Raw genomic sequence first — 27,023 nt, forward strand, 5'->3', positions numbered from 1 at the left:
CCATCGTTGGGGTAGCATCATTGCAGCGATTTTTTGGGTAGAAGATGGAGCAGTGCAAGAAAATGCACAGGTTCTCTGGCACCAAGTTGGGCACTTCCAGCCAGAATCTGGCATCCTGAACCAGGGCCCCCGGGGTAGACACAAGGGTCAGCTTGGTCCAGCCCCACAGCTCCTCTGCCCAGGGCCACTCACCTGCCCACAGCAGGGGCAGCAGCAGCCGAAACATCTCTGAGGCAGAGGCTCCCTGAGCTCCCTGTGTGAGCAGAGAAGGGGAAGGGAGTGGACAGGAAGGGCTGCAGGACCCATGGGGAGCTGGGGAGGAGCTGGGGACCTCAGCCCTGCACAGAAGAGGAACCTCAGACCCACACACAGTCAGAGCTCATCGTTCCACAGAGAGTAACGGCAACACCCAGGCCTGCAGACCGCAGGGACCTTGATTCCTTTTCTCCTGCTCATCTGCCTCTTGTCCATTTATTTCCTAGGCTTAATTACCCAACCCTCAGAGGGTGTGGAGAAAGTCTTCCTCCCTCTACCATGCAGTGTAGATTTCTTAATATCAAGCAGCACAATGGGCATTTAAATATATGAATACGAAGGGTTTTTTAACATCTAGTTTCTGGATATAAGAAATTTCAATAACGTCTTCAAAGTAGTTGCCATGCAGCATGTTACTTACGGAAAGCAAAAGGAGAACACAGACGTTCTATGAGCCGGTGGAGAAGGAGTTTCTCTTCCCTAAATACTGTCATTCAGTACAAGGTGGTCAGGAGAGATGCCCTCAGTTTGTGCCATTCTGATATGGGTGGGGTGGTGTCTCCTTCTGGTTTCATTTTTGGTTCCCCAGTGAGAAGTGAGGCTGGGCATAATTTCATGTGCTAACGACCATTGTTTCTCCTCTTTGTGAAGAATATAATCAATTCTTTAGCTTATTATATTTCAATTGGATTTTGTTGGCTTATTGTTTTCTTGCGAGAGTCCTCTATATAACATTTTCCATATATAAGCCTTTAGTTAAATAGGTGCATTTCAGATATTTTCTCCCAGTCTAACTTTTCTTTTCACTTTCTAAACTTTTATTTATAGAATCTTAAGAACCTTGTTCCCAAAAAGATGAGTTACCCATTAACTGATCCCCTATTGTGGATCAATTGCAGCCAGGGTGCCAGAAGGGGGCTCTCTGGGGGCTGCAGAAAGTCCCCTGGGCAGGGGCTTAGGGAGCCCCTCTGGGAGAGAGCACAGAGATGGACCTGAGAAGAGTCCTCCTGCACCTGCTCTCCGCAGCCCGCTGCTGCTGCACTGACCCAGGAACGGAGGGACAACCGCCCACAGCCCACTGCTGCCGCAGTGACCCAGGAACAGAGGGACAGCCACCCACAGCCTGCTGCTGCCGCAGTGACCCCGGAGCAGAGGGACAGCCGCCCACAGCCTGCTGCTGCCGCAGTGACCCAGGAACAGAGGGACAGCCACCCACAGCCTGCTGCTGCACTGACCCAGGAACGGAGGGACAACCGCCCACAGCCCACTGCTGCCGCAGTGACCCAGGAACAGAGGGACAGCCACCCACAGCCTGCTGCTGCCGCAGTGACCCCGGAGCAGAGGGACAGCCGCCCACAGCCTGCAGCTACCACAGTGACCCCGGAGCAGAGGGAAAGCTGCCCACAGCCCACTGCTGCCACTGCCCACAGCCCACTGCTGCCACAGTGACCCGGGAACAGAGGGATGGCTTCCTGCTCCTAACAGCATCCCATGGCTGGGACTCTTCCCACGTCACCCTGACAGTCCAGATCACGTTCAATTGACTGCCTCGTTTAGGAGCCTCCCAGCCAGCCCAGGAGCACCCAGCCCATCCCTCAGCCTGGGCTCCACCTGGGGCTGGTCTGTCTCAGCCTTGAAGCTGCATTCAGCACCTGTGGGGAGACCCCGGCTCGTGGACAGGACCCTGCTGATGAGCCCTGATGGAGGAGAGGGAAGGATCCCACCAGGTAAGAGCTGCATGAGGGGCCGGGAATAGGATCATTGTCAACTGATCCATTCATTAATTCCATATTTCCTGGGCTCCACTTATTTCTTTATCATTTCTGTAAATATTTATTAATAATAATGCCTAGCTCTGATTGGATGATGTGGTCAGCAGATGTCCACCTGCTAATCCCTGGAAGCTGTGAATATGTTGCTATACAAGACAAAGAGGCTTTGCAGGTGTGATGAAGTTTAAGATCTTGAGACGGGCTATTCAGATGGGCCCAGTGTCGTCCCTCGTAAAAGGCGAAGGGGAAGGATTAGAGTCAGAGAGAGATGTGAAAATGAACAGAGGTCAGAGAGGAGAGAAGATGCCACAAAACTGGCCTTGACATTGAGGAAGGGATGATGAACCAAGAAATGCAGGTGGCTGCTGAACTCTGGAAAAGGTGAGGAAACAGGTTCTCCCCTGGAGCCTCCGGAAGGAACCAGTGTTGATTTTATAGCCCAGGGAGTCCCATTCCATCCTTCTGAACTCCAGAACTGTAGAAGGAAAGTGTTGCTGTTTTAAACCACAGACACTGGGGTGATTTGTTACAGCAGCGGCAGGAAAATAGCACAGGCAAGGACTAATCACATTGCTTCCTCCTAAATTCCTGCGATAAGCTCAGGGCTATCTTTTCCATTCCACATAAAAGGAAATTGAGGCAGAGGGACCACAGATAAGCTGCCTGAGTTGGCGCACGTGGTGGTGATGGATCAAGTATTCAAATGAGGAGTCAAAAAATTACAGGTTCCGAGGGAGGGCCCCTGAGGCCAGGGCAGGGCAGGTGTGGCTGCAGAAGGAGTCCCAGGAAGATGCCCACCTGGCCCTGCTCCAGGTTACTCTCCGGGGCAGGGAGCAGACAATAAACGATGAACATCATTATCCAGCTGTGAGTTATTGCCTGATGGATGGGAGCCGGTGCAGCGAGACAGAGTAACAAGGTCCCAGTGCCATGCAGCCTCTGGGGTCCAGGAGGCCCAGTGTTCTAGGGGTGTGGGGAAATGGGGTCTGGATCCCACGGTAAAGGGTTGTCCATAGGAATAAGAGGGGATGCCGAGGCACCTGAGTTCTCAGGTGCATCTTCCTCATTGGATTCTCCTGGGTCTCTGTCCTGTGAACTTCTCTTCTCTACGTGCAATCACCTCTTCCCCTTTCAAGAAACTTTTAAGTTCAGTAGATATATATATGTGTATATATACACACACACACACACATACACACACATATACACACATATATATGCATATATATATAATGTAAACATCACCATTGTAATTATTTTTAAGTGCACATTTCAGTTCTGTGAAGTATATTCACTGTTGTGCAACCAACTTTCAGAACTCTTTCATATTGCAAAACTGACTCTTTAGCCAGAGGAACTTTCCATTCCCCCTCTCCTCAGCCCCTGGCAAATGCCTTTGCACTCACTGTCTCTGTGAACAGAACTCCTCTGGGAACCTCATGTAGGCGGAACTCTACCGTATTTGACTTTTCGAGGCTGGTGTATTTCTCTTGGGATAATGTCCTCAAGGTCCGTCCATGTGGTAGCAGGTGTCCATTTTATTTTTTCCTTTTTAAGCCTGACATATTCAAATATATGTTTATATCACTTTGTTCATTCGTCTGTCCAGAAATACTGAGGTTGTCTCCACCCCTCAGCTCCAGTGAATGATACGAGTATGAACCTGGGAGTGTAAATATCCATTTAAGTTCCTACTTTCAATTACTTTGGGCGGAGAGCCAGAAGGGAAATCGATTCATACGTGAAGTCGGTTTTTAATTATTGGAGGAGTTGTCATATTCCTGACCTCTTGTCATCATTTTCCACTATAAAGATTTACTCTGGAGTAGTCCCCCTGATCCACAGTGGATATATTCGAAGACCCCCCGTGGATGCCGGAAATCACAGACAGAGGAAACCCTGTATGTGTTATGTTTTTTCTAGAAATACACACTTCTGATAAATTTTAAGAATGAGCACAGTAAAAGATGAACAATAACAAATAATACGATATAACTATTATAACAATCTGCTGTAATAAAAGTTGTGTGAATGTGGTCTCTTTCTGTTGTAATCCCTCAGTGTACTGTCCCACAGGTAACTGCAAAACTGCAAAAAATCCAAATCAGAGACAAAGGGGATGACTGCATAAAGATGACCACCTGTTGGAATCGTTGTGACCTCAACACCTCCAGCCTGGACCACTCTCCTGAGCTCCAGCATTTGCATCCAGCTGTGTCCCTGACTTCCCCTCTTCCATGTCCAGTGACCCCTCATCATCAAAATCACCCCTAAGAGCCTCTGCTCTGCAGTCCTCCATGGACACATCTCCTTCCTTCCCAGTGCTCAGGGGAACATTCTGGCCCCATCCTTGCTCTTCCCTTCCCCTCTCTGACCACATCCATTAGAAAACTCTGTGACCTTGACCTTCCATACACATCTAAACACGTGTCCTCACCCCACCCTGCCTCCCTGGCTCAGCCCCATCCCTCCTCCTGGAGGGCCCAGCAGCACCTTCCCAGTCTCTCTGTGGCTGCTGTGACCCATGCGGGCCTGCTCAGACCAGAGCAGCCAAGGGTCCTGTTAGAGTGAGAATCCAGTTGAGCCTCTGCTCTCCCCAAAGGCTCCAGGTTCCTGCGTGGCCTCAGGGCCCCACACAGGCTGCCCCATCCTCCCTGCTGCTCCCTCCTCCACCCTGCTCTGCTCTCAGACATGGGACTCTGGCTCATAATATTCAAGATATTCAAAACACAATGCAAAACGCTTGTATCTGTCTGTTCTTGTAGCTGTTACATTTGTGACGCTTTTCTTCCTTTCTTTTTTTTTTTTTTTTCTTTTTTCTTTCTTTCTTTTTTTTTTTTTTTTTTTTTTTTTTGAGACTGAGTCTTGCTCTATTGCCCAGGCTGGAGTGCAGTGGTGTGATCTCAGCTTACTGCAACCTCTGCCTCCTGGGTTCAAGTGATTCTCCTGCCTCAGCCTCCCCAGTAGCTGGGATTGCAGGTGGCCACCAGCATCCCCAGCTAATTTTTGTATTTTTAGTAGAGACCAGTTTTCACCATGTTGGCCAGGCTGGTCTCAAACTCCTGACCTCAAATGATCCGCCCACCTCAGCCTTCCAAAGTGCTGGGATTACAGGTGTGAGCCACCGCACCTGGCCTCGTATTGCCTCTCTGAAATCCAAACCATGATATGTGGGTGGTAAGCAATTAACTACTTAGTTGTATCTATTAATATCATCATATCAAGCATTTATATATTTAAGTATGCCAGGTTTTTTTTTTTTTTTAACTTTTAGCAGCTCTCTGAATGGGTGTGAAGTAGCATTTCCTTTGCAGTTAGGTTTTGTGATTGTCAAGTGACTAATGATGCTGAGCACCTTCTCATGTGCTTTTGGCCATTTGCGCACTGTCTGGGGCAGAGTCCAGCAGGGGACAGATCGTGCACGGCCTTCAATCCAGGCTGTTGCATTTGTACCTCATTCTCCAGCAATGGAGAGGAAGCACGGCCGCTCAGACTGTGGAGGGACTGGACTTGGACGCATCTGGAAGCACAGCCTGGAGTCTGTGTCAGGAGAGATGGAGGCAGGAGGTGAGAAGGGTTCAGTTACTAGGGAAAAGGTGAGGTCCTAGGAATAACCAGGGCCAGGATGGAGAAAAGGGCTCCAAGATGAACCCTTCTTAGTGCCAGGCCTCTGAGCCCAAGTTAAGTCATCATATCCCCAGTGACCTGCACGTATACATCCAGATGGCCTGAAGCAATTGAAGATCCACGGAAGTGAAAATAGCCTTAACTGATGACATTCCACCATTGTGATTTATTTCTGCCCCACCCTAACTGATCAATGTACTTTGTAACCTCCCCTACCCTTAAGAAGGTTCCTTGTAATTCTCCCCACCCTTGAGAATGTACTTTGTGAGATCCACCCCCTGCCCCCAAAACATTGCTCCTACCTCCACCGCCTATCCCAAAACCTACAAGAACTAATGATAATCCACCACCCTTTGCTGACTCCTTTTTCGGACTCAGCCTGCTTGCACCCAGGTGAAATAAACAGCCATGTTGCTCACACAAAGTCTGTTTGGTGATCGCTTCACATGGACATGTGAAACACTTAGGAGAAGGAGGAACAAGAGCTAGTAATTTATGGGATCTGGAGAAGGGAAGGAGGTCAAAGTGGAGACCCACATCCTGGTTCTGGTTTTAAGAGATGCAGCCTCTGTGTCATTAGGGGGATCCCAGGAGGAGAAGTGGGTTTGAAGAGGAAGATGGGTGGCTCAGGTTTGGCCATGCTGAGCAGAGCAGCCCTGGAGGCCACTTTTGGGGGTGTGTCCAGTGGGATGTTAGAGGGTGAGACTCCAAGGACACTCACCGGCGAGATGAACTTTGGACGGTGTCTGCAGCCTCCACGCCTGCTGCTGTTGCCGCCTTCCTCCTGTGGGACCTGACACTGAGTCAAGAGACCACGGCCCATCAGTGTGGCTGGATCCCAGTGCAGAGGGCAGCAGACTCACGTCCCTGTGCCCTGCTAAGGGACTGAGATGGAGAGAGCAGGCTTAGCCCACCTCCACAATGATAGCAGGAACCTCTCACCCTGGACTTTTGACCAGCATCAGGCATGGATAACCATTGGCCCCTGTGGAATTTTCACCACAACTCAGCCTCTGCTGACCCCAGGCCCTCTTGACTTATTCAGGTCCCCCCAGCACAGGGATCCAGAATTCAGTGTCGTGGCCCCTGCTCTTCCCACACCTCCCCTTAGTCTCTGGGACAGCTCTCACCTGAGGAGGATGAGGTAGAGGCAGAGAATCAGGATGTTTGCAGCTGCCTCACCGACGGCCACCAGAACCACCACCGCCACGGGCCCTGATTTCCCGGCAGAAAAGTGGGATGAGACGGATTCACCTGCTAAACCAAGCTCCCTTGTCTTCCCATGGCAGAAGGAATTGGACATTGGTTCTCCAGGTCCTTCCTGTATCACTGGATGTGGGGACACATGAGCCCAGGGCTCATCACACCACTTTCTAAGACTGTCCAACCATAAGCAGGGGCTCTTGGCCCCAGGACATTTCTGGCTCACTGCTGAGCTGAGGACACTCCTAATCCTCCCAGTTTGGAGTTGTTCTCTGTTCAAGGAAAGGATCTGCAGCAGGTCCAGGCTGTAGTATAAGAAGCTTTACAACTTGGGGTTTATAACTCAAGATGCAATTGTACTTGAAGTGTGTGGAACAATTAAGAATGTCGGTGCATCCCAGGATGAAGACCCCTATGACTTTTGTTGCAAAGTCATGCTCTGTTTTTCAGAACATGGCGGATCTCTTGAGAAAGAGCTTCCGACTTGTTACCAGGCCTTGGTAGATGCTGATACCCTGACTATGGGATATGAAATGAATACACGATACAAACTGCTCATCATGAAGTAGGTGCTCTGTGACCCACCAAGCTAAAAAGTTGGGCATGTGAAGAAGTAATTCATTAAAAAGTGAATTTGGAAATAAAAGACTTCAAGATGGGCTTCAAGAGGTCGAGAAATCACAACCAAGTGATATAAGCAGGTGGCCCAGATTCCTACAACTCCTCCTGTGTATAATGTCTTATTTTTTCATGAAATCACACCTATGGCCTCATGGGCAGTTCTTTATGTCCCTTGCTTGAGGAGGAAACCATTTCATCTTGGTTTTCAAGTGGTTCTGCTCAATCAGCGGACACAGCAAGGAGTAGACTTCGCATCATGCATGACAAACTCAGCTACAGTGAACCTGAAAGCTGGGCTGAAGGAACTCCCCCTAGTGGCAGAATTTCATAAATACATCTGGCTTTTCATTTATTTGAGACTGAGAGGTCGAAGGACAGATAGCAACTGAACCATGCCTTTTCATCTTGGCGCGGATTGGAGCTATTTACATTTTGCAAATCTGTTCTTCCAGTCAGTTATTTGTCACTAACTTTTATAATGTTTTTCACCATGCAGAACATTTTAAACCCGCCTGGTTGCTGAGTTCCATGTCATTCTTCTGTCTTTCTTCATTCTATGGTTGTAAAAATGTCTAATATGTGCTTTGACAAATTAAAAAAAAAAAAAAGAAACTGAACCATGACTGTAGGATTGGGTAACACATTTTTTCCTAGAAATTTGTCCATTTTATATAAATATTCAAAGCTTTTCATTCAGCTTACTACTTTCTGCTTAATTTGTATTAGATTAACGTTTTCTCCCTTATATTCCTGCATACCAGTTATTTTTGCCTTCTATATTTCTGGATTAATTGCAACTGAGGTTTGCCCATTTTATTATTTGTATCAAAGAACTAGCAGTTCGCTATGTGCTCTTATCATTTGATATTTCCTTCCCTCCAATTCCTTTTGGTTTTGTTGTTCTTTTTCTTTTTTTCTTTTTTTCTTTTTTTTTTTTTTTGAGACGGAGTCTTGCTCTGTCGCCCAGGCTGGAGTGCAGTGGCTGGATCTCAGCTCACTGCAAGCTCTGCCTCCCGGGTTTACGCCATTCTCCTGCCTCAGCCTCCGGAGTAGCTGGGACTACAGGCGCCCGCCACCTCGCCCGGCTAGTTTTTTGTATTTTTTAGTAGAGACGGGGTTTCACCATGTTAGCCAGGATGGTCTTGATCTCCTGACCTCATGATCCGCCCGTCTCGGCCTCCCAAAGTGCTGGGATTACAGGCTTGAGCCACCGCGCCCGGCTTGTTGTTCTTTTTCTAAATTCTTGAAATTAAAGCTTAGTTTATTAAATTTTAGCTTTTCCCATCTCTAGCATATAAGGTTATATATATTTCCTCTAATAAATGCTTTATTTTTACTCTAAAAGTTTCATAGTATTTTCAGTATCCAGTTTTAAATAATTTCTTATTTGTGTTATGATGATAATGATGATGTTTTTTTTTTTTAAGATGGAGTCTCATTCTGTTGCCTAGGCTGGAGTGCAGTGGCTCGCAGATTCAAGCAATTTTCCTGCTTCAGCCTGCTGAAGTACCTGGGATTACAAGCAAGCACCACCACACCGAGGTAACTTTTGTATTTTAGTAGAGATGGGGTTTCACCATGTTGGCCAGACTGGTCTCGAACTCCTGACCTCCAGTGATCCACCCCCCCTCAGCCTCCCAAAGTGCTGGGATTACAGGTGTGAGCCACCGCTAACTGTGGTCTTCTAAGTGTAATCTGTCTTTTTATTTTTCGTGGCTACTCTTAATAATTTTCCTTAATAGTTGGTCTTCATTAGTTTTCTTCAATTTCACTGAAAGAGTGGAGACTGGGATTTGTAAGAGGAAGTTGCTGAAATGGACATGGGGTATTGGTGACTGGTGAGGAATTGAGTTGGGGAAATCTGGATGGGGAAGGTCATGTAGACAGCCTTGAGCAGAAAGATGATGGATGGAAACTTTATTTTGGGGAGTCATGAAGACTTCTGAACAGGGAGTGATACAGACACCTGGTGCTGTGGCCGCTGGGCCTGCTCCTTTTTAGCCTTAGGAGAAATTGCCAGCAGAAACCGTTTATTAAAACCGCTAACCAGGCCAGGCATGGTTGTTCACGCCTGTAATCCCAGCACTTTGGGAGGCCGAGGCGGGCGGATCATGAGGTCAGGAGATGGAGACAATCCTGGCTAACACGGTGAAACCCTGTCTCTACTAAAAATTCAAAAAATTAGCCAGGCGTGGCGGCGGGCGCCTGTAGTCCCAGCTACTTGGGAGGCTGAGGCAGGAGAATGGCGTGAACCCAGGGGGCGAAGCTTTCAGTGAGCTGAGATCGCGCCACTGCACTCCAGCCTGGGTGACACAGCAAGACTCCATCTCAAACAAACAAACAAACAACAACAACAAAAAACAGCTAACCAAAGTCAGATACAAGGCATTTATTTACAATAATATACAGACTTTATGAAAAACTTTGTGTCAGGGCCTTCGTTAGCTGTTTTACGGCTGACAAAGCTGTATGTTAGCTGTATGCTTTCTTTGACCTTTCACAATAATCTGGTTAGATGGAAATTATTTCCCTGCCTTACAGAGCAGGCAGAAAAAGTGACTTGCTCAGTAACTGGCATAGATAGAGTTGAACTCAGTTCTCTTGGACAGAAGTCCTGTGATCTGCCATATATACTAAGGAATTTATATAGTCCATTGACAACAAAAATATTAATTTTTAAAAAAATTGGACACAGTGCTATGGGCTAAGTTGTTCGCTTCTAAAATTCATATGTTGAAAGTCTTAAATCTCAATATCTCAGAAGGTTACTGTATTTGGAGGGTCTTTAAATAGTTAATTTATTTAAATTAGGTCATAGAGAAGCCCTAATCCCATATGACTAGTGTCTTTATAAGAAGAGAAGATTAGGACATAAACACACTCAGAGGTAAGACCATGTGAAGACACAAGAGAGGCCTTAGAAGGAACCAACCCTGATAACACCTTGTTCTCAGACCTCTAACATCTAAAACTGTAAGAAAATAAAGTTCTGTGTTTACATCACTCAGTCTGTGGTACGTTGCTGCGGCAGCCCTAGTAACCAATACACTGAGAGGTACCATGTTGTCTCCAATCAAGGTTATGGCTTTGGACAATTCCTCACTTGCGTATCTTGATTTCTGAGTATTCAGTGTTGGTGACCTCTGGTTCCTGAAGCTGCACCTTGTGGAAGCGTAAGAAAGCATAGTGGAGCTCCTGCTCATCTCCTGAGACGGGGTCAGCCTCAGCAGGGTGGTCTGAAACTATGCGTCTCTGGAACTGGTGCTGATGACCCTGAATGGAAGAAAAGAAAAGATTCAGGGCTGGACAATAGGTTCTCAAAGACAGCAGCCAAGGATCAGAAAAGGAGTAGAACTGATGCAACTTTATTATTTATCCATTCATGTATTATTTTATTTTATTTTATTTTTGAGACGGGGTTTCGCTCTGTTGTCCAGGCTGGAGTGCAGTGGCACGATCACGGCTCAGGCAGCCTCGAACACCTGGGTTCGAATGATCCTCCTGCTTCAGCCTCCCGTGTAGCTGGGACTACAGGCATGCACCACACCTGGCTAATCTTTGTAGAGATGGAGTTTCACCATGTTGCCCAGGCTGGTCTTGAACCCCTGGGCTCAGGGAATTCACCCACCTTGGCTTCCCAAAGTGCTGGGATTACAAGCATGAGTCACCACGTCCACTGCATTCATTTATTTTTAAATATTTAATGATTAAGATTGGCCAGCCCTTAGTGAGTGTTTACATTAATCAGTCATATTCTATTCTCAAAAAAATGCTTTGGAGTGGATTCCATGATGACATTCATCTTACAAACAGGAACACTGAGGCTAAGAGAGGCTCCACATATTGCCTAAAGACACACATCTACACACATGCACCACTGAGCAGGACTCAGAACCAGCTGATTGTGTGGGTCATGTGACATGTGCTATACGTTAAGCCATGAAGAAAGCAGACACGGTCCCAGATAGTAGGCAGTGTGGTTTCCTATGAGATGAAGTTAGTTAAAAACAGAAACAAAATAACATTTTTAATTCATGATAGCAGATATTTTGAAATATAAAACAGGGGCAGGAGTGGCATATCTGGTTCCTAGACAGGTACTGGAGGACAGAGCAGAGACCGGGTCCTGCAGAACAGGCCACCGGACACCCTCTCCTATACCTTCTCTTTCCAACACCTCTGAAAACTTGAAAGTAAAGCATGGTAAAGAAATTATGTAATGATTCCCAACAAGGTGGGGATTTAACACACACTAGCTGTGTTGTCCCTCCAAATAAACCAAGAGGCAATACAAGAAATTATGGAATGAGCAAATAAGAAAAAGTGGGAAATCTCTGGGGAAACAAAATATTTTATACTAGGGTGTGTGTGTGTGTGTGTGTGTGTGTTCAGGGAGGCATTGGTGACAGTGGGTGAATGGTTACAGAAATGAGATTTATATTCTGCTCATGTCTTTCCTCTATCATTGGGATAATATTTTCCTGCCTGCATTCTTGCTACACAAACCAGTGGCAAAGTCCGAAACTAAAGGTGTGAATTTCTGTAGGAGAAATGGCAGATCAGCACAAAAGTCCTACTGAATGAAGAAAAGAATAGGTGGAAATTGCCTCTCCCTGGCCTTCCCCTTGCCACCTTCCCCCATCCACACATCCCAGATTTTTGGAAGACAGTCTAGGTATTACCTCCCCTAGCACCAGTTTTTCCTGAGGATCTGAACAACAGGAATTATGACTTGAATTATTCTTGGTCAGTTCTCATTCAGGCTATGGTAGAGTAACTGGCACCCTCCCAGCATAATTAGAAAACTATACATAGTATGTGACATAAGTGTTTTACAAGGCAAACAGGCAGCCCAGGACTGTAACATCTGAAAGAAAGGAAACCAATGAGGTGAGTCCCATGATCAAATGACAATTTCCAAACTGCAGTATATGGAGGATAAATCCAAGAGGAACCCAAGAATCAGGAAACTGTGGAGGCAGCAACTGCAGTTCAAGTGGGAATGGTGTGGGTGGAATTTGTAGAGCAGAGTACAGAGAGAAACAACTACACAGGGAAAGAACTCCAGAAAGTATGCATAGAGGTCCCCTTGAATCTTTGGCTGAATACTAAGCTGTGTGCACACAGTGAAAGGCTGAAAGCCTGGGTACATGCTGCTGGAGAAGGAACAGCTATGAGAAAGCTGGAGTGAAGGCAAATAGAAAGTCACCCTACCAAAGCTTTTATAAAAATCTTTGACTGGGCCTAGACGATCCACTAATAAATTAACTGCATTTGAGAACAAAGCTCCACAATTTTTAAAGGAAGATTATAATATCCAGATAATCAACAATATAACACAATGTCTAGTATGCCACCAAAATCGCTACCTATGCGAAGAAGCTGTGGAATGTAAGCAATGAAAAGTATATCGGTAAATAGAAACATATCAGCCGGGCACGGTGGCTCAAGCCTGTAATCCCAGCACTTTGGGAGGCTGAGACGGGTGGATCACAAGGTCAGGAGATCAAGACCGTCCTGGCTAACACGGTGAAACCCCGTCTCTACTAAAAAATACAAAAAACTAGCCGGGCGAGGTGGTGGGCGCCTGTAGTCCCAGCTACTCCAGAGGCTGAGGCAGGAGAATGGCGTAAACCCGGGAGGCAGAGCTTGCAGTGAGCTGAGATCCCGCCACTGCACTACAGCCTGGGCGACAGAGCCAGACTCTGTCTCAAAAAAAAAAAAAAAAAAAAAAAAAAAGGTAGTAATATTTTAAAACTACCAAAAAGGCAAAAAAGGGTGATAAATATAAAAGGACAAATATAAATGTAAAGCAAAGAGCAATCTGGTAGAATTAAACTGAGCCAAATAAATAATCACATTAAATATAAATGGTCTAAACACTCCAGTTAAAAGGAAGATATTGGCAGACTTGATAAAATAGGTAGAATAAAATAAATCTGTAAGACAGACACAATACATATGACGGCACAAATGTGTTAAAAGTAAGAGGAGAGAAAACACATAACAAATAAGCACTAATATTAAGAACACTAGAGTGGCAATATTAAATCAGACAGTGTATTTTAGGAAAAGAAATATTACCAGAAATAAAGACATTTCATAATGATAAACAAGCCAATTCATTAAAAGATATAAAAATCCTAAGTGCATATGCAACCAATCACAGAGCATGATTTAACAAATAAATTGTAAAAGTAAGCAGACAGAAAATCACTAAGGATATAGAAAGCTTGAACACTAGTGTAAAATAACTTGACCTAATTGACATTTGTAGACTACTACATCCAGTATCCTCAGAAAACACATTCTTTGCAATTGCACATGTAACATTCACCATGGTAGACTGATATTTCATGTACTTGTACTACCAGTGACTGAGATAAGAGTTTTTTAAAAATTGACTATAGAGTGTGCACCACTCTAATGGAGAGGAGATAGAATAGCAAGTAGACATTAGCTCTCCAACTAGACTGTCCAGAAGGACACGTTGAGATTCATCAAGGAAGCAACATGACCCAGAGTGCAGAGAAGAATGAGACAAGGTAGCTCTGTACCCAAGATTGGCATGGGGTCAAAGGAGGCTCCCCGCCGCGGGGAAACAGTGAATGAGTGACAGCCCGCAAGGACCCACACTTCTGCCATGGACCTTTGTAATCCTGGGCATGAGAGCTCCCCCTGAGGCCTCCAGACTGACATGGAGAGCTGTGTGGAGACTGGGCAGAGCCACTGCTCAGGCCCATGTGGAGTCCCAAGGGCCTTGGACCTATGAGCACCTGGGCACCAGTATCATAGCTCCACCACCAAGAGAGGCCAGGTTCTCTCACATGCCCTCAGGGTAGTGACCACATTTATGGGGCTGAGGAGCAAATGGTTTGCAGACCTCACCTCTGCTACAACTCGCTAGACAAAGTTCACTGGCCTGGGATCCCAGCACAGCCACCCCACTGCTGCCTGAGCACTCGGGCCAGTAGCAGCTCTCCATTTCTCTGGGACAGGGCTCCCAGAGGTAACAGACAAGCCTGCTGTTTTTTTTTTTTTTTTTGCCTCCACAGGTCCCACTCCTACTCCCCTGAGGCTGGAGAAGGAGAAGAGAGCATAAGAGCTATCACTGGCCCTGCTTTATGGAACACACTGGAACTGCTTTATGGAAAAGCAGCCAGACTGTTTCAGCGTGGGTCCCTGCCCTGTTATTCCTCACTGAGAAGGACCTCCTGACCTGGGCCCCTAGCACAGCTGCCCTGCCCCCACCTGAGTTGGTGGCAGTTATGTGTTTCTCTGGGGAGGATATCCCAGGTTCAACCCACAGCCTCTTTGCCATTGCCACTGCAGTGGTACTGCCCTTGATGCCTTCAGGCTGGGAAAATAATAAAGACCTTGATCACTTTGCTGGCACCTCCAACACACTGCAACCGCCATACAGAAAGGAGCCCAGACTCGCTTCCCTGTGGGCCCCCTACTCCCCACTCTTCACCAGGCAGGGCCTCTGGCTGGGGCCTGCAGCACAGTGGCCCCACCCCTAGATGAAAGTTCCTATTGGCCGTGGCTCTGTGTCTTTCTGGGGTGGAGCTCTCAGAGCAGCTGGCAGCCTCTCTGCCATTGCTGCTGCAGCCATACTGCTCTTGCTGCTCTCAGGCTGGGGAAGGAACAAAGAGCCTGATTTATTTGGTGGAACCTCCAGCATGCCACAGCACTACAGAGAGGAGCCCAGTCTCTCTTCCCTGTGAGCCTCCAACCGTTACTCTTCACCGGGTAAGTCCACCTGCTTGGGCTCACAGCACAGTTGCCTCAACCAGGGGTGATTATTCCAATTGGCAGCAGCTCTGCATTCCTCTAGGATGAAGCCCCAAGAAACAAGGAAAAAGCCCTCTATCATTGGCACTTCCAAAGTCTCTGGCCCTGCTGCTCCAAGCTGGGGAGGAAACAAAATGCCTGGGCTCACTAAAGGGCTGTAGTGTGCAGCCCAAGAGTGCCAAGTCAAGATCTGTAGCCAGCACTTGAGTGAGAGAGGAGCCCATACTCTCAGGGCACTGAGAGGGAGCATGGCTGCAAATGTGAGGAAATACAGAGGATTCATGTGGCTGAACAAGAGCCTACCTGCCAGCCATTATGCTTAAGCACCATCTGTTGGATCACATCCAAACTTCAACATCAAAAATACTTTGCTAATATACCCCACTGTGAAACTAAGGACAAGAATTTAGCAACAAATAAAGACCCTGCACAAAGCTTTGGCCTTCTGAAAACATCCAGAAACAAAGCCAACTGACTCAAATTATAGCACAATTAAGGGAACATGAGCCCACATAAATGAGAAAGAACAAGTGCAAGAACTCTGGCAAATCTAAAACCCAGAGTGTCTTCTTACCTCATAATGACCACACTAGTTCCCCAGCAAAAGTTCTTAACCAGGATGAAGTGGCTAAAATAACAGACAAAAAATTCAGAATCTGGATGACAATCAAGATTATTGAGATTCAGGAGAAAGTAGAAACCCATTCCAGGGAATCAAAGGAATCAGTAAAACAACTGAAGAGATAAAAGATGAAATAGCCATCTTAAGAAAGAACCAAACTGAGCTGATAGAGTTGAATAACTCACTATAAAAATTTCATAACACAATCAGAAGTATTAACAGCAGAATAAACCAAGCTGAGGAAAGAATATCAGAGCTCAAAGACTGGTTCTTCAAATTAACTCAGGCAGACAAAAATAAAGAACAAAGAATTTTAAAAATGAACAAAACCTCCAAAAAATGTGGGATTATGTAAAGAGACCAAATCTACAACTCATTGGCATCCCTGAAAGAGGAGAGAGAGCAAGCAACTTGAACAACACATTGGAGGATATTGTCCACAAAAATTTCCCCAGCCTCTCTAGAGAGGTCAGCATGCACATTCAGGAAATTCAGAGAACCTCGTTAAGATAATATATAAGACAATCATCCCCAAGACACACAGTCATCAGGTTCTCCAAGATCAATGCCAAAGAAAAAATATTACAGGCAGCTAGAGAGGAAAGACGAGTCACGTACAAAGATTATCCCATCAGGCTAATAAAGGACCTTTTAGCAGAAAGATTGCAAGCCAGAAGAGATTGGGGGGCCTATATTCAGGATCCTTAAATAAAAGAAATTCCTATCAAGAATTTCATACCCAACCAAACTAAGTTTCATAAGAGAAGGGAAATAAAATCCTTTTCGTCCCAAGCAAATGCGAAGGGAATTAATTACCACCATATGTGCTTTACAAGAGGTCCTTAAGATAGCGCCAAACATGAACACAAAAACATTTACCTACCACCACAAAAACACACTTAAGTACATAGATCATTGACACTATAGAGCAAATACAAAAATCAAGTCTGCATAACAACAAGCTAACAACATGATGTCAGGACCTAATCCTCACATATCAATATTAACCCTGAACATAAGTGAGCTAAATACCCAAATTAAAAGGCATAGAGTGGCAAGTTGGATAAAGAAGCAAGACCCAACTGTATTTTATCTTCAACAGACCCATCTCACATGCAATTACACCTATAGTTTCAAAGCAGAGAGATGGAGACAGATCTATCAAGCAAATGGAAAGCAAGGGTTGCTATTCTTATTTCATACAAAACATATTTTAAAACAACAATGATCAAAAAGGACAAAGAAGGGAATTACATAATGATAGAGGGTTCAATTCAAGAAGAAGACTCAACTCTCATAAGTATATATGTATCAACACTGGAGCACCCAGATTCATAAAGCAAGTTCTTAGAAACTTACAAAGAAATTCAGATAACCACACAATAACAGTGGGAAACTTCAACACACCCCTGATGTATTGAACAGATCATGCAGGCATAATACTAACAAAGATATTCAGGACTTAAACTTGACACTTGAGCAAATGGATCTAACAGACATCTGCACAACCCTCCACTAAACAAAGTCAGAATACACATTCTCCTCATCAGCACATGGCACATACTATAAAATTGACCACATGCTTGACCGTAAAGCAAGTCTCAACAAATTTAAAAAAAAGAAGAAAACAAATCATAGCAACTACACTCTCAGCCCACAGCACAATAAAAATGGAAATCAATACCAAGAAGATCTCTCAAAACCATATGACTAAATGGAAATGAAATAATCTGCCACTGAATGACTTTTGAGTAAACAATGAAATTAAGTCAGAAATGAAGAAATTGTTTGAAATAAATGAAAACAAAGATACAACATATCAGAATCTTTGGAACACAACTAAAGCAGTGTTAAGAGGAAAGTTTTCAGCACTAAATGCCCAAGTGAAATGGTTACATATATCTAACCAATTAGCAACCTAACATCACATCTAGAGGAACTTGAAAAACAAGAGCAAACCAACCCCAAAGCTAGCAGAAGTAAAGAAGTAACCAAAATTAGAGCTGAACTGAACAAAATGGAGGTGAGAAAAAACATACAAAAGACTTTTTCAAAACCAAAAGTTGGTTTTCTGAAAGAATAAATAAGACTGATAGACCACTATCTGGATAATAAAAAAGGAAGAATAACCAAATATACACAATCAGAAATAATGAAGGGGACATTACCACCAATCTCACAAAAATACAAAAGAAGAAAAAACCCTCAGAAACTATTATGAACTCCTCTATGCCCACAAACTAGAAAACCTAGAAGAAATGAACAAATTCCTGGAAACATATTATAAAACCTCCCAAGATTAAACCGGGAAGAAATTGAAACCCCAAACAGTTAAGTAATGAGTACTGAAATTGAATCAGTGGTAGGAAAACCCACCAATCAGAAGAAGTCCTGAACCAGATGGATTCACGGCTGAATACTACCAGATGTATAAAGAAGAGCTGGTACCAGTCCTACTAAAACTATTTCAAAAAATCAGGAAGGAAAGACTCCTCCCTAACTAATTTTATGAGGCCAGCATCATTCTGATACTAAAAATCTGGCAGAGACACAATGAAAAAAGAAAACTTCAGGACAATAGCCCTAATGAACATACATGCAAAAATCCTCAACAAAATACTAGCAAACCAATTCCAGCAGCACATCAAAAAGCTAATCCACCACAATCAAGTATGTTTTATTCCTGGGATTAAAGATTGGTTCAACATTTGCAAATCAATAAATATGATGTATCACATAAACAGAACTAAAATAAAAACCACATGATCATCTCAATAGATGCAGAGAAGGCTCTTGATAGAATTCAATATCCCTCCATGTTAAAAACCTTGAACAAGCTAAGCATCAAAGGTACATACCTCAAAATGATAAGAGCCATCTATGACAAAACCACAGCCAACATCATACTAAATGGGCAAAAGCTGGAAGAACTAGAACAATACAAGATGCCCTCTCTCACCATTCCTCTTGAACACAGTACTGGAAGTCCTAGCCAGAGCAATAATGTGAGAGAAAGAAAAGACATCCAAATGGGAAGAGAGGAAGTCAAACTATCTCTGCAGAAGATGTGATTCTATATCTAGAAAATTCCATAGTCTTTGCTCAAAGGTTCCTAGATCTGATAAACAACTTCAGAAAAGTTTCAGGATACAAAATCAATGTACAAAACCCAGCAGCATTTCTATACACCAGTAACATCAAAGATGAGAACCACATCAAGAATGCAATCCCATCACAATAGCTACAAAAGAATAAAATGCCTGAAATAGAGCTAACCAACCACAGAGGTGAAAGATCTCTAAAAAGAGAATTACAAAACACTGCTGAAAGAAGTCAGAGACAACACAAATGGAAAAACATTCCATGCTCATGGATAGGAAGAATTGATATTATTAAAATGACCATACTGTCCAAAGCAATTTACAGATTCAATGCTATTCCTATTGAACTATCAATGACATTTTTCACAGAACTAATAAAAACCACTCTAAAATTCATTTGGAATAAAAAAAGAACATGAATAGCCAAAGCAACCCCAAACAAAAAAAACAAACCGGGAAGCATCATATTACCTGATTTCAAACAATGCTACAAGGCTATATAGCATCAAACAATGCTACAAGGCTACAATGCTACAAGGCTATAGTATATCAAACAGCAAGATACTTGTACAGAAAGACACATAGAACAATGGAACAGTTTAGAGAACCCAGAAATAATGCCGCAAACTTACAACTATCTGATCTTTGACAAAGCTGACAATAACAAGCAGTGAGGAAAGGACTTCCTATTCAATAAATGGTGCGGGATAATTAGCTGGTCATATGCAGAAGATCAAAACTGTACTTCCAGCTTTCACCATGTAAAAAAAAAAAAAAAACACCCAAGATGAATTAAAACCTTAGATGTAACATGTAAAATATTAAAAACTCTAGAAGAAAATCAAGGAAACACCATTCTGGACATTGGCCCTAGGAAAGATTTCATGGCCAAGACTCCAAAAGCAGTTTCCACAAAAACAAAAATTGACAAATGGGACCTAATTAAACTAAAGATCAGGGTTAAGAGGAAAGCTTCTTCCATACAGCAAAAGAAATTATCAGCAGAGTAAAAAGACAACCTACAGAATGGGAGAAAATATTTACAAACTACAAACATCTAACAAACTTCTAATATCTGGAGTCTATAAGGAGTTTAAACAAATTAACGAGCAAAAAACAAACAACTCCTTTAAAAAGTGGCAAAGGATATGAACAGACACTTCTCAAAAGAAGACTTCTGTATGGCCAACAAGTAAAAAAAGAAATGTTCAATATCACTAATCATTAGGGAAATGCAAATCAAAACCACAGTGAAATACCACCTCACGCAAGTCAGAATGGCTATTACTAAAAAAAGTGAAAAAATAACAGATGTTGGCAAGGTTGTAGAGAAAAAGGAACACTTATACACTGCTAGTGGGAATGTAAGTTAATTGAGCCACTGTGGAAAACAGTCTGGAGATTTCTCAAAGACCTTAAAGTAGAATTACCCTTCAACCCAGCAATCCCATTATTGGGTATATACCCAAAGGAATATAAATTATTCTATCTTAAAAACACATGCATGCATTTGTTCATTGCAGCACTATTCACAATAGCAAAGACATAGAATCAACCTAGATACCCATCGATGGTGGGCTGGATAAAGAAAATGTGGTACATAGACACCATGGAATACTATGCAGCCATAAAAAAGAATGAGATCATGTCCTTTCCAGCAACATGGATGGAGCTGGAGACCATTATCCTAAGCAAATTAACACAGGAACAGAAAACTAAATACTGTATGTTCTCATTTAAATGCGGGAGTTAAACATTGAGCACACATAGATACAAAGAAGGAAACAATAGACACTAGGACCTACTTGAGGGTGGAGAGTGGGAGGAGGGTGAGAATTGAAAAACAACCTATTGGGTGTTATGCTGATTACCTGGGTGACAAAATTATCTGTACAGCAAACTCCCATAACATGCAAATCAACTATAACCGTGGATGTATCTATTTCCCCTTGCAGCTCTGTTGGTTTTTGTTCGTTTATTTTGATAAATAATGCTCTGTTATTGAGTGCATATACATTTAATATATTTATATATTTAATGAAGTGATAGAAGCCAGTTACATAGAGTAAGTATTGTGTGATTCCATTTTCATGAAGTTCCAGAATGGACAAAACTAATAGATAGTGATAGGGGTCATAAAAGTGATTGCTGGAAATGAGACATTGACTGGGAAAGAAAATGAGACAACTTGGAGGGATGATGAAAAGATTCCCTATCTTAAGTGGGGACATGGTTACAGTGTGTGTACATTTGCCCAAACTAATTTAACTGGATGCTTAAAATGTGTGCTTTCTATTATTTGTAAAGTATGCCTCCTCCATAATATCATAAAGTTGACATTAAGTAAACACTGTAGTTGATGTGAAAAATGCAATGTAATGGTGATGAGCAGTAATGACTTTGGGTTGATTTGGACTGTCTACTATAGGGCTTGTATCTACCACATTCCTTGTACTTAATGCACCTGGCACAGACTAAGTTTTGTTCATTTCTTTTTCTCAATAATCAATGCCATAAGAAAAGGCTAATATTCCAGGAAATATGATAATCTGATATATGAGGAGCATAAATACCTCCAACAAATTAACTGGAGTACATATTTCATCAGAACTATTAGATTCAGTTCCACATGTGACTATTTTAAATTATTGACATCAATACTTTTTAAATTATTACTGAATCAAAACTTTAAAATAGTCACATGTGGAACTGCATGGAATGTCAGGTGTTAATGAAGAAATGCCTCAGGGTCCTTACGTAGGGCAGCATTCAAAAGGGATAATGCTGAGTGGAAATTAAGGTCTCTGTCACTCACCCTGGAGCCTGAGACCATGACGGGGTTCGTATCATCCATGTTTTGCACTGGCTGGGCTGCTTTCTTCCTTCTGGTCTTCACTCTGAGGGAACAGCACCAAGCCTTTCAGTCTGGTTATTTGGAGCCTCTTTCCCCAAAAAAGAACCATCTCCCCACTCCCTATGGAGAGTACAGAAGTAATGAAGAGGTCCAGGTGATCCCACAAGCCCAAGAGTTGAACCATGGTTTCAAAGAGACCTCATGCTTGGCTCAGCTGGTCAACGGGGTAATTCACACCACCACTACCCTCCCTTTCCTCAGTCTCGACTTTCCCAAGCACCCCATTTTCCTTCACTTGGGTTTTCTGAGATTCTGCCACCTGTGTGTCCTTCCCACATCACATCTTTCTGTGCCTCCCTGGAGCCCAGTCTCACCTGAAGATGAAGCCAACACAGAGGAAAACCAGGGCTGTGGTGCCAGCTCCCCAGACTGCTCCCAGGACACCACCAACCCCGCCTTCTGGTTTCCCTATAATTGGATTTTTGAGTGAACTCCAGTTCCAATTCCAGTACATCCTCCCAACAGCCATTCCTCTCCACCTTCCACTAATGTGACCACCCCCAATCCAGGACTCAGTCACTCACCATTTCACTGCCCTGTGAACCCGGAACCAGCCTCTTCTCTCTCCATGACTCCCCCTTCCCCCAACTGCAAGACTGAGGACGTTGTGTCCCCAGCCACTCTGGTCTGGGCCTTGGAAACGTCTTCTCCAAGCTTCATTTCTCTGGAGCAGTTAGGGTTAAATTATGTCTCCCCACAATTCCTATTCTAACCCCCAGCACCTGAAAGCGTGACCTGACTTGGAGAAGGGTCATAACTGATGTAATTAGTTATAATGAGGTCATCCTGGATCAGGGTGAGCCCTAATCCAATATGACTACTGTCCTTATAAAAAGGGGAAAATGTGGGTTGGGTGCAGTGATTCACACCTGTAATTCCATCACTTTGGAAGACCAAGGCAGGCAGATCATGAGGTCAGGAGATTGAGACCATCCTGGCCAACATGGTGAAACCTGTCTCTACTCAAAATATAAAAATTAGCTGGGCATGGTGGTGAGCACCTGTAGTCCCAGCTACTCAAGAGGCTGAGGCAGGAGAATCGCTTGAACCTGGGAGGTGGAGGTTGCATATGTCAGATTATCACGTTGCAGTGAGCCAAGATCGCACTATTGCATTCCAGCCTAGCAACAGAGTGAGACTTCCTCTCAAAAAAAAAAAAAAAAAAAAAGGAAAATGTGCACACAGACGCACATGTGGACGCAGACACCACCATGTGAAGATTAAGTCAGAGGTCAAGGCAATGCTCCTTCAAACCAAGGAACGCCAAAGACTCCCAGGAAACCACCAGAAGCCAGGGAAGGAGCATGGAAGAGATTCTCCCTCACAGCCTCAAAAGGAACCAACTCTAACACCGTGCATGATCTTGGACTTCTGACCTTGAGAACCGTGAGACAATACATCCCTATTGTTTAAGTCATGCACTTTGAAGTACTTTATTATGGCAGCCCTAGCAAACTCATACAAGAACCCAGGCTTCTCCTCCCCCAGCTGTCACCTCTTAGCACACTTCTGACCTGGCAGCAGCTGGGACAGAGCTGCTCTGGGATGTTCTGGGCCTCGAAGCTGAGCCTGATACTTGAGCTGAATCCCTGGCAGAGGCTCAGGGAGCTGTTGGCCAAGGGACCGGCTGGCTAGGGATGACTGTGAAAGAGCCATGGCTGCTGTTCCCATTCCTCCAGCATCCCCTCCCCAAGCTTCCAGTGCAGGGAGGAGCTGCTGCAGTGTGGACTCTAAGCCTCCCAGAGGCAGGAGGGTCCCAGCAGTTGTGAGGGGTCTGGGGAGGGAGGAAAGGACTTAGCAGGGGCCTCTTCTCTGAATACTATGGAGTTCTCGCCCAGCTGCCCACACTCTCGCGCACCTCCCCACACTCACATTGCACAAAGAGACTCAGAGAGATTTGCAGGGAGCCCAGAGGGTGCTGAGCGTGGCAGGTAAAACCTCCTTCTTCTGCAGACCCTACTTGCGACAGCTCCAGGACCCCGGTATTGGAGATGGGTGTGGCGTTCAGGGCAGGGAAGCCCTGGAACCAGCTCAGGTGCGCAGGGGGGTTGCCGTCAGCATCACAGAGCAGCCGCAGAGCCTGGCCCTCCAGGACGGGGAGGGACGAGGTGTTTTGCAGGATTTTGAGGGCTTTGGGGAGAGAGGTGCAGAGAGTGAGAGATGGGGTGTAGGGGCAAGGCACTGGTGTCCCTCTCCTCCTGTGGGGTCCCCACTAGCTCTGAGGAGGAGACTAGTAAAGTGGGGGCCTCAGGTCTTCAGAAGAGCCCAGACCATTTCCCTGGAGCAGCCCAGGTTGCCCTGCAGAGAGTGGAGCAGGGGCTGGGGACAGCGTCGTGGCAAACAAGTGCCATTCCTGGACCACGGAGATGCCTGCGGCAGTAGGAAAACAAGCAGCGTCAGAGAGAAGGGGGAGTGCGAGGGGTGCGGCAGCTCCTGTGGATGAGGTGACAAAGGCTGGGGGTGAGCAAAGATTCAGTTCAGGGCTTTGAAGGCTATGGAGGCCTTGGTCCTGGCTTCTCATATTGATCCTTGTTAGTCCCCACTCTGCTTCCATCCAGCCCTGGAGGGAACAGGACAGGCTGGTTCCTACCTGTGCTGTTTCCTTGGAAGATGCTGACGGTCACTTTCTGTGGAGCATCTGGGGTGGAAAGAGGTGGCAGCCTCAACATCCCTGAAGAGGAACGGTAGGCATGGGGCCTTCCCCTCAGGAGCCATGAAAACAGGGAAGGGAGCTGTCCTCTTTGGCGACCAGGTCCCCAACTTTAAGCTCTGGCTCAGCCCTGCCCTGTCCCCCCACACCCTCAGGGACCCGGGGGTCCTGGCCCAGCACTCACAGGAGACATTGAGCTGGATGGTTCTCTCCATGGTCACACCGACTCCAGGGTACATCACCTGACAGGTGAGGTTGGTGCTGTGGTCCTGGGGCCGTGGGGTGATCGTGAGCACCGAGGACTGGGTGGTCCTGGGGCCCAGGGAGGTGGGGGCAGCTGACATCCAGGAGAAGATGGGGGGCGTCCCCTGCTCACAGGCCCAGGGCACAGAGCAGGTCAGGGTCCTGGAACAGCCAGACTCCAGGGTCCCTGGGATGGAGATGCTGGGCCTGTGGGTCAGGGCTGGTGAGGAGATGGGGACACAGGATCAGGATGGGGGTATGAGATTTCACCCAGAGGGAAGCCCAGTCTCTGGTCCAGCTCCTCCCCTGAGCCCAACACACTTAATTCTACCCACCTCCCAGGAAGGGAGTCCAGTCCCAGCCCTGCCCTACAGCCCCCATGATCTTCCCCTGATGGCCAGTACTGGAGCTGGTTCCTTACCCATCACACGCACAGAGAGCTTGGAAGATACATAAGATATATAACCAGATGTCCCTTTCCGCTTCAACTGAAAGAAGTATACAGCATTGTCCCTCCTCCGGGCATCTCTGATGCTCAGGGAGCAGTTCTTACGGCTGAAATCCCAGAGGAGGTGGAATCGGCCCCGGGTCTCCTCTTGCACTTCTTCATGTGGGTCATTTGTGGCCACTGGAACATCAGCCCCTTCCAAGTACCAGTAGCCATAATAATTGTACCAGGATGGATAGGTATTGGGCAATCTGCAGGGTAGAAGGACGCACAGACCCTCCTGCACCGTCAACGACTCTGGTCCCTCCAGCCGGAATCTCTGCTCCCGAGCCAGGGCCCCTGTGGAGACATGATGGTCAGCTCGGCCCAGCCCCACGGCCCCTCTCCCCCGGCCCACTCACCTGCCCACAGCAGGAGCAGCAGCAGCGGTAGCATCTCTGAGGCGAGGCTTCCTGGGCTCCCTGCGTGAGCAGAGAATGGGAAGGGAGTGGAGGGAAAGGACTGCCGGGAGGAACGGGTGGCTGGGGAGGAGCGCGTGATCTTGGCGATTCACAGAAGAGGAAGCCACAGAAGCCACAGGCCGTCGGAGCTCCACTCCCTCTGCACAGAGCAGACAGAAACCTTGCGACCCAGAGACCACAGAGACCTGCTCAAATGAGAGCAGAGGAGCAGAGACTGTGTCCCGCCTCCCACCTCGGGGCTTCCTGCAAGCACCAGAGCCTGGACCAGGGCCTCCGGGGGCATCTGAGGAATGGGGCACCCGTGTCTAAGGCCCTCCTACTCTGAGGTGCTTTTCTGTGCCCCACTGTTTACACCTGGGAGCTGGTCACTGCTGGCCTCAGAGAGTCACAGCCTCATCACAAGCCATGAGAAAGTCAGTCCTGCAGGATATAGGATTCTGTAGGGTCTGTGGGAGTGTTTGGGGCAGTGAAAGGAAGAAGGGTCCCAGGTGCAGTGTGGGTGGTAGCCACTCATTCATTCACTCATTCATTCATTCATTCACAGAGTGAACATCTGTATGTAGACGGGGCTGGAGAAGAGATGCCAGGGACCTGGTCTCTACCCTTGAGATGATCCCCATGCATAGCCTCCCATCCTCAGCACACACACACACACGTCGTCTGGCTTTAGAGCTGTGGACACTGGTGAGTTTGCCGTGTGTCACAGTAGAATGCTGGATATTTTTAAAAACGTGAGTATGGAGGTTTTTCCTTGACAGCTAGTATGCTTACAAAATTTCAATGACATCTCCAAAATAAGAACCATGCAGCACTTCATGTAAACCAAAAGGGAGGACACATATTTTGTGAATTGCAGTGCAGAAGAAACTTCTTTGGAATTAATGTTGCCACTCAGTGCATTGTGGACTGGAGAAGTTGTTTTTTTAGGTCCTCATCATAGAGATTAGCAATTTCTTTCCTGTAAAAAATCTGCTTCTCACAGTTAAAGGTGGCACAAAAGACATATTTCTGGACAACATGAGTGGTATATCCAGAGAAAATTAAAATTTTAGATCTAGTTCACACGGTTTTCCATTTTCCTCTGTGCAGTATGCATCTGGCAAATCTTTAATACCTATGAGGTATTAGAATTTGCCACCATATATTTGTAATGTTTTTTATTTCTACAAACTTAAGGAGTAAATGTAAAATTTTGTTGCATGTATATAATGCATAGTGATTATGTCAGGATATTTAGAGTGTCCGTCACCTGAGTGTAATACATTCTTGTTAACTAAAATCACACTATTCTGCTTCCTAACACTGAATTTAT

The 27,023-nt window shown here is 45.5% G+C and overlaps 1 protein-coding gene and 1 long non-coding RNA gene across 3 annotated transcripts; one reads left to right on the forward strand and one right to left on the reverse strand.

Annotated features, from left to right (window-relative positions):
* The first annotated feature begins 1,498 nt into the window (after positions 1-1,498).
* On the forward strand, positions 1,499-6,078 carry LOC141409154 (uncharacterized). The gene is made up of 2 exons (XR_012428001.1): positions 1,499-1,982; positions 4,104-6,078. It is a non-coding gene; the product is annotated as an uncharacterized lncRNA (long non-coding RNA).
* A 3,774-nt stretch (positions 6,079-9,852) lies between these two features.
* On the reverse strand, positions 9,853-25,765 carry SIGLEC6 (sialic acid binding Ig like lectin 6). Of its 2 annotated transcripts, XR_012427916.1 has the most exons (9): positions 25,652-25,765; positions 25,224-25,589; positions 24,744-25,022; positions 24,500-24,547; positions 23,782-24,039; positions 22,434-22,573; positions 22,224-22,317; positions 21,811-21,892; positions 9,853-10,751 (listed from the first exon to the last, which is right to left on the reverse strand). XR_012427916.1 is itself a non-coding variant. In XM_005590124.5 (8 exons), exons 1-8 carry the CDS (start codon positions 25,683-25,685, stop codon positions 10,578-10,580), a joined length of 1,335 nt encoding a protein of 444 aa, XP_005590181.3. In that variant the 5' UTR covers positions 25,686-25,765; the 3' UTR covers positions 9,853-10,577. The 2 variants fall into 2 exon arrangements, 1 of the variants encoding a protein (XP_005590181.3); XM_005590124.5 differs by lacking the exon at positions 22,434-22,573.
* Between the last annotated feature and the right edge of the window lie 1,258 nt (positions 25,766-27,023).

This window comes from Macaca fascicularis, chromosome 19 (genome assembly GCF_037993035.2).
Source record: "Macaca fascicularis isolate 582-1 chromosome 19, T2T-MFA8v1.1".
In the NCBI taxonomy this organism is placed as follows: Eukaryota; Metazoa; Chordata; class Mammalia; order Primates; family Cercopithecidae; genus Macaca; species Macaca fascicularis.

Bases quoted from the DNA above. Each gene is read 5' to 3' on its own strand.
- SIGLEC6 (XM_005590124.5), bottom strand. From the start codon at position 25,685: ATGCTACCGCTGCTGCTGCTCCTGCTGTGGGCAG. The intron at 22,318-23,781 runs GTGAGTGTGGGG...ATCCAATTATAG, and splicing joins TCTGAGTCTCTTTGTGCAAT to GGAAACCAGAAGGCGGGGTT. The intron at 10,752-21,810 runs GTGAGTGACAGA...TCTTCCATTCAG, and splicing joins TCATGGTCTCAGGCTCCAGG to GGTCATCAGCACCAGTTCCA.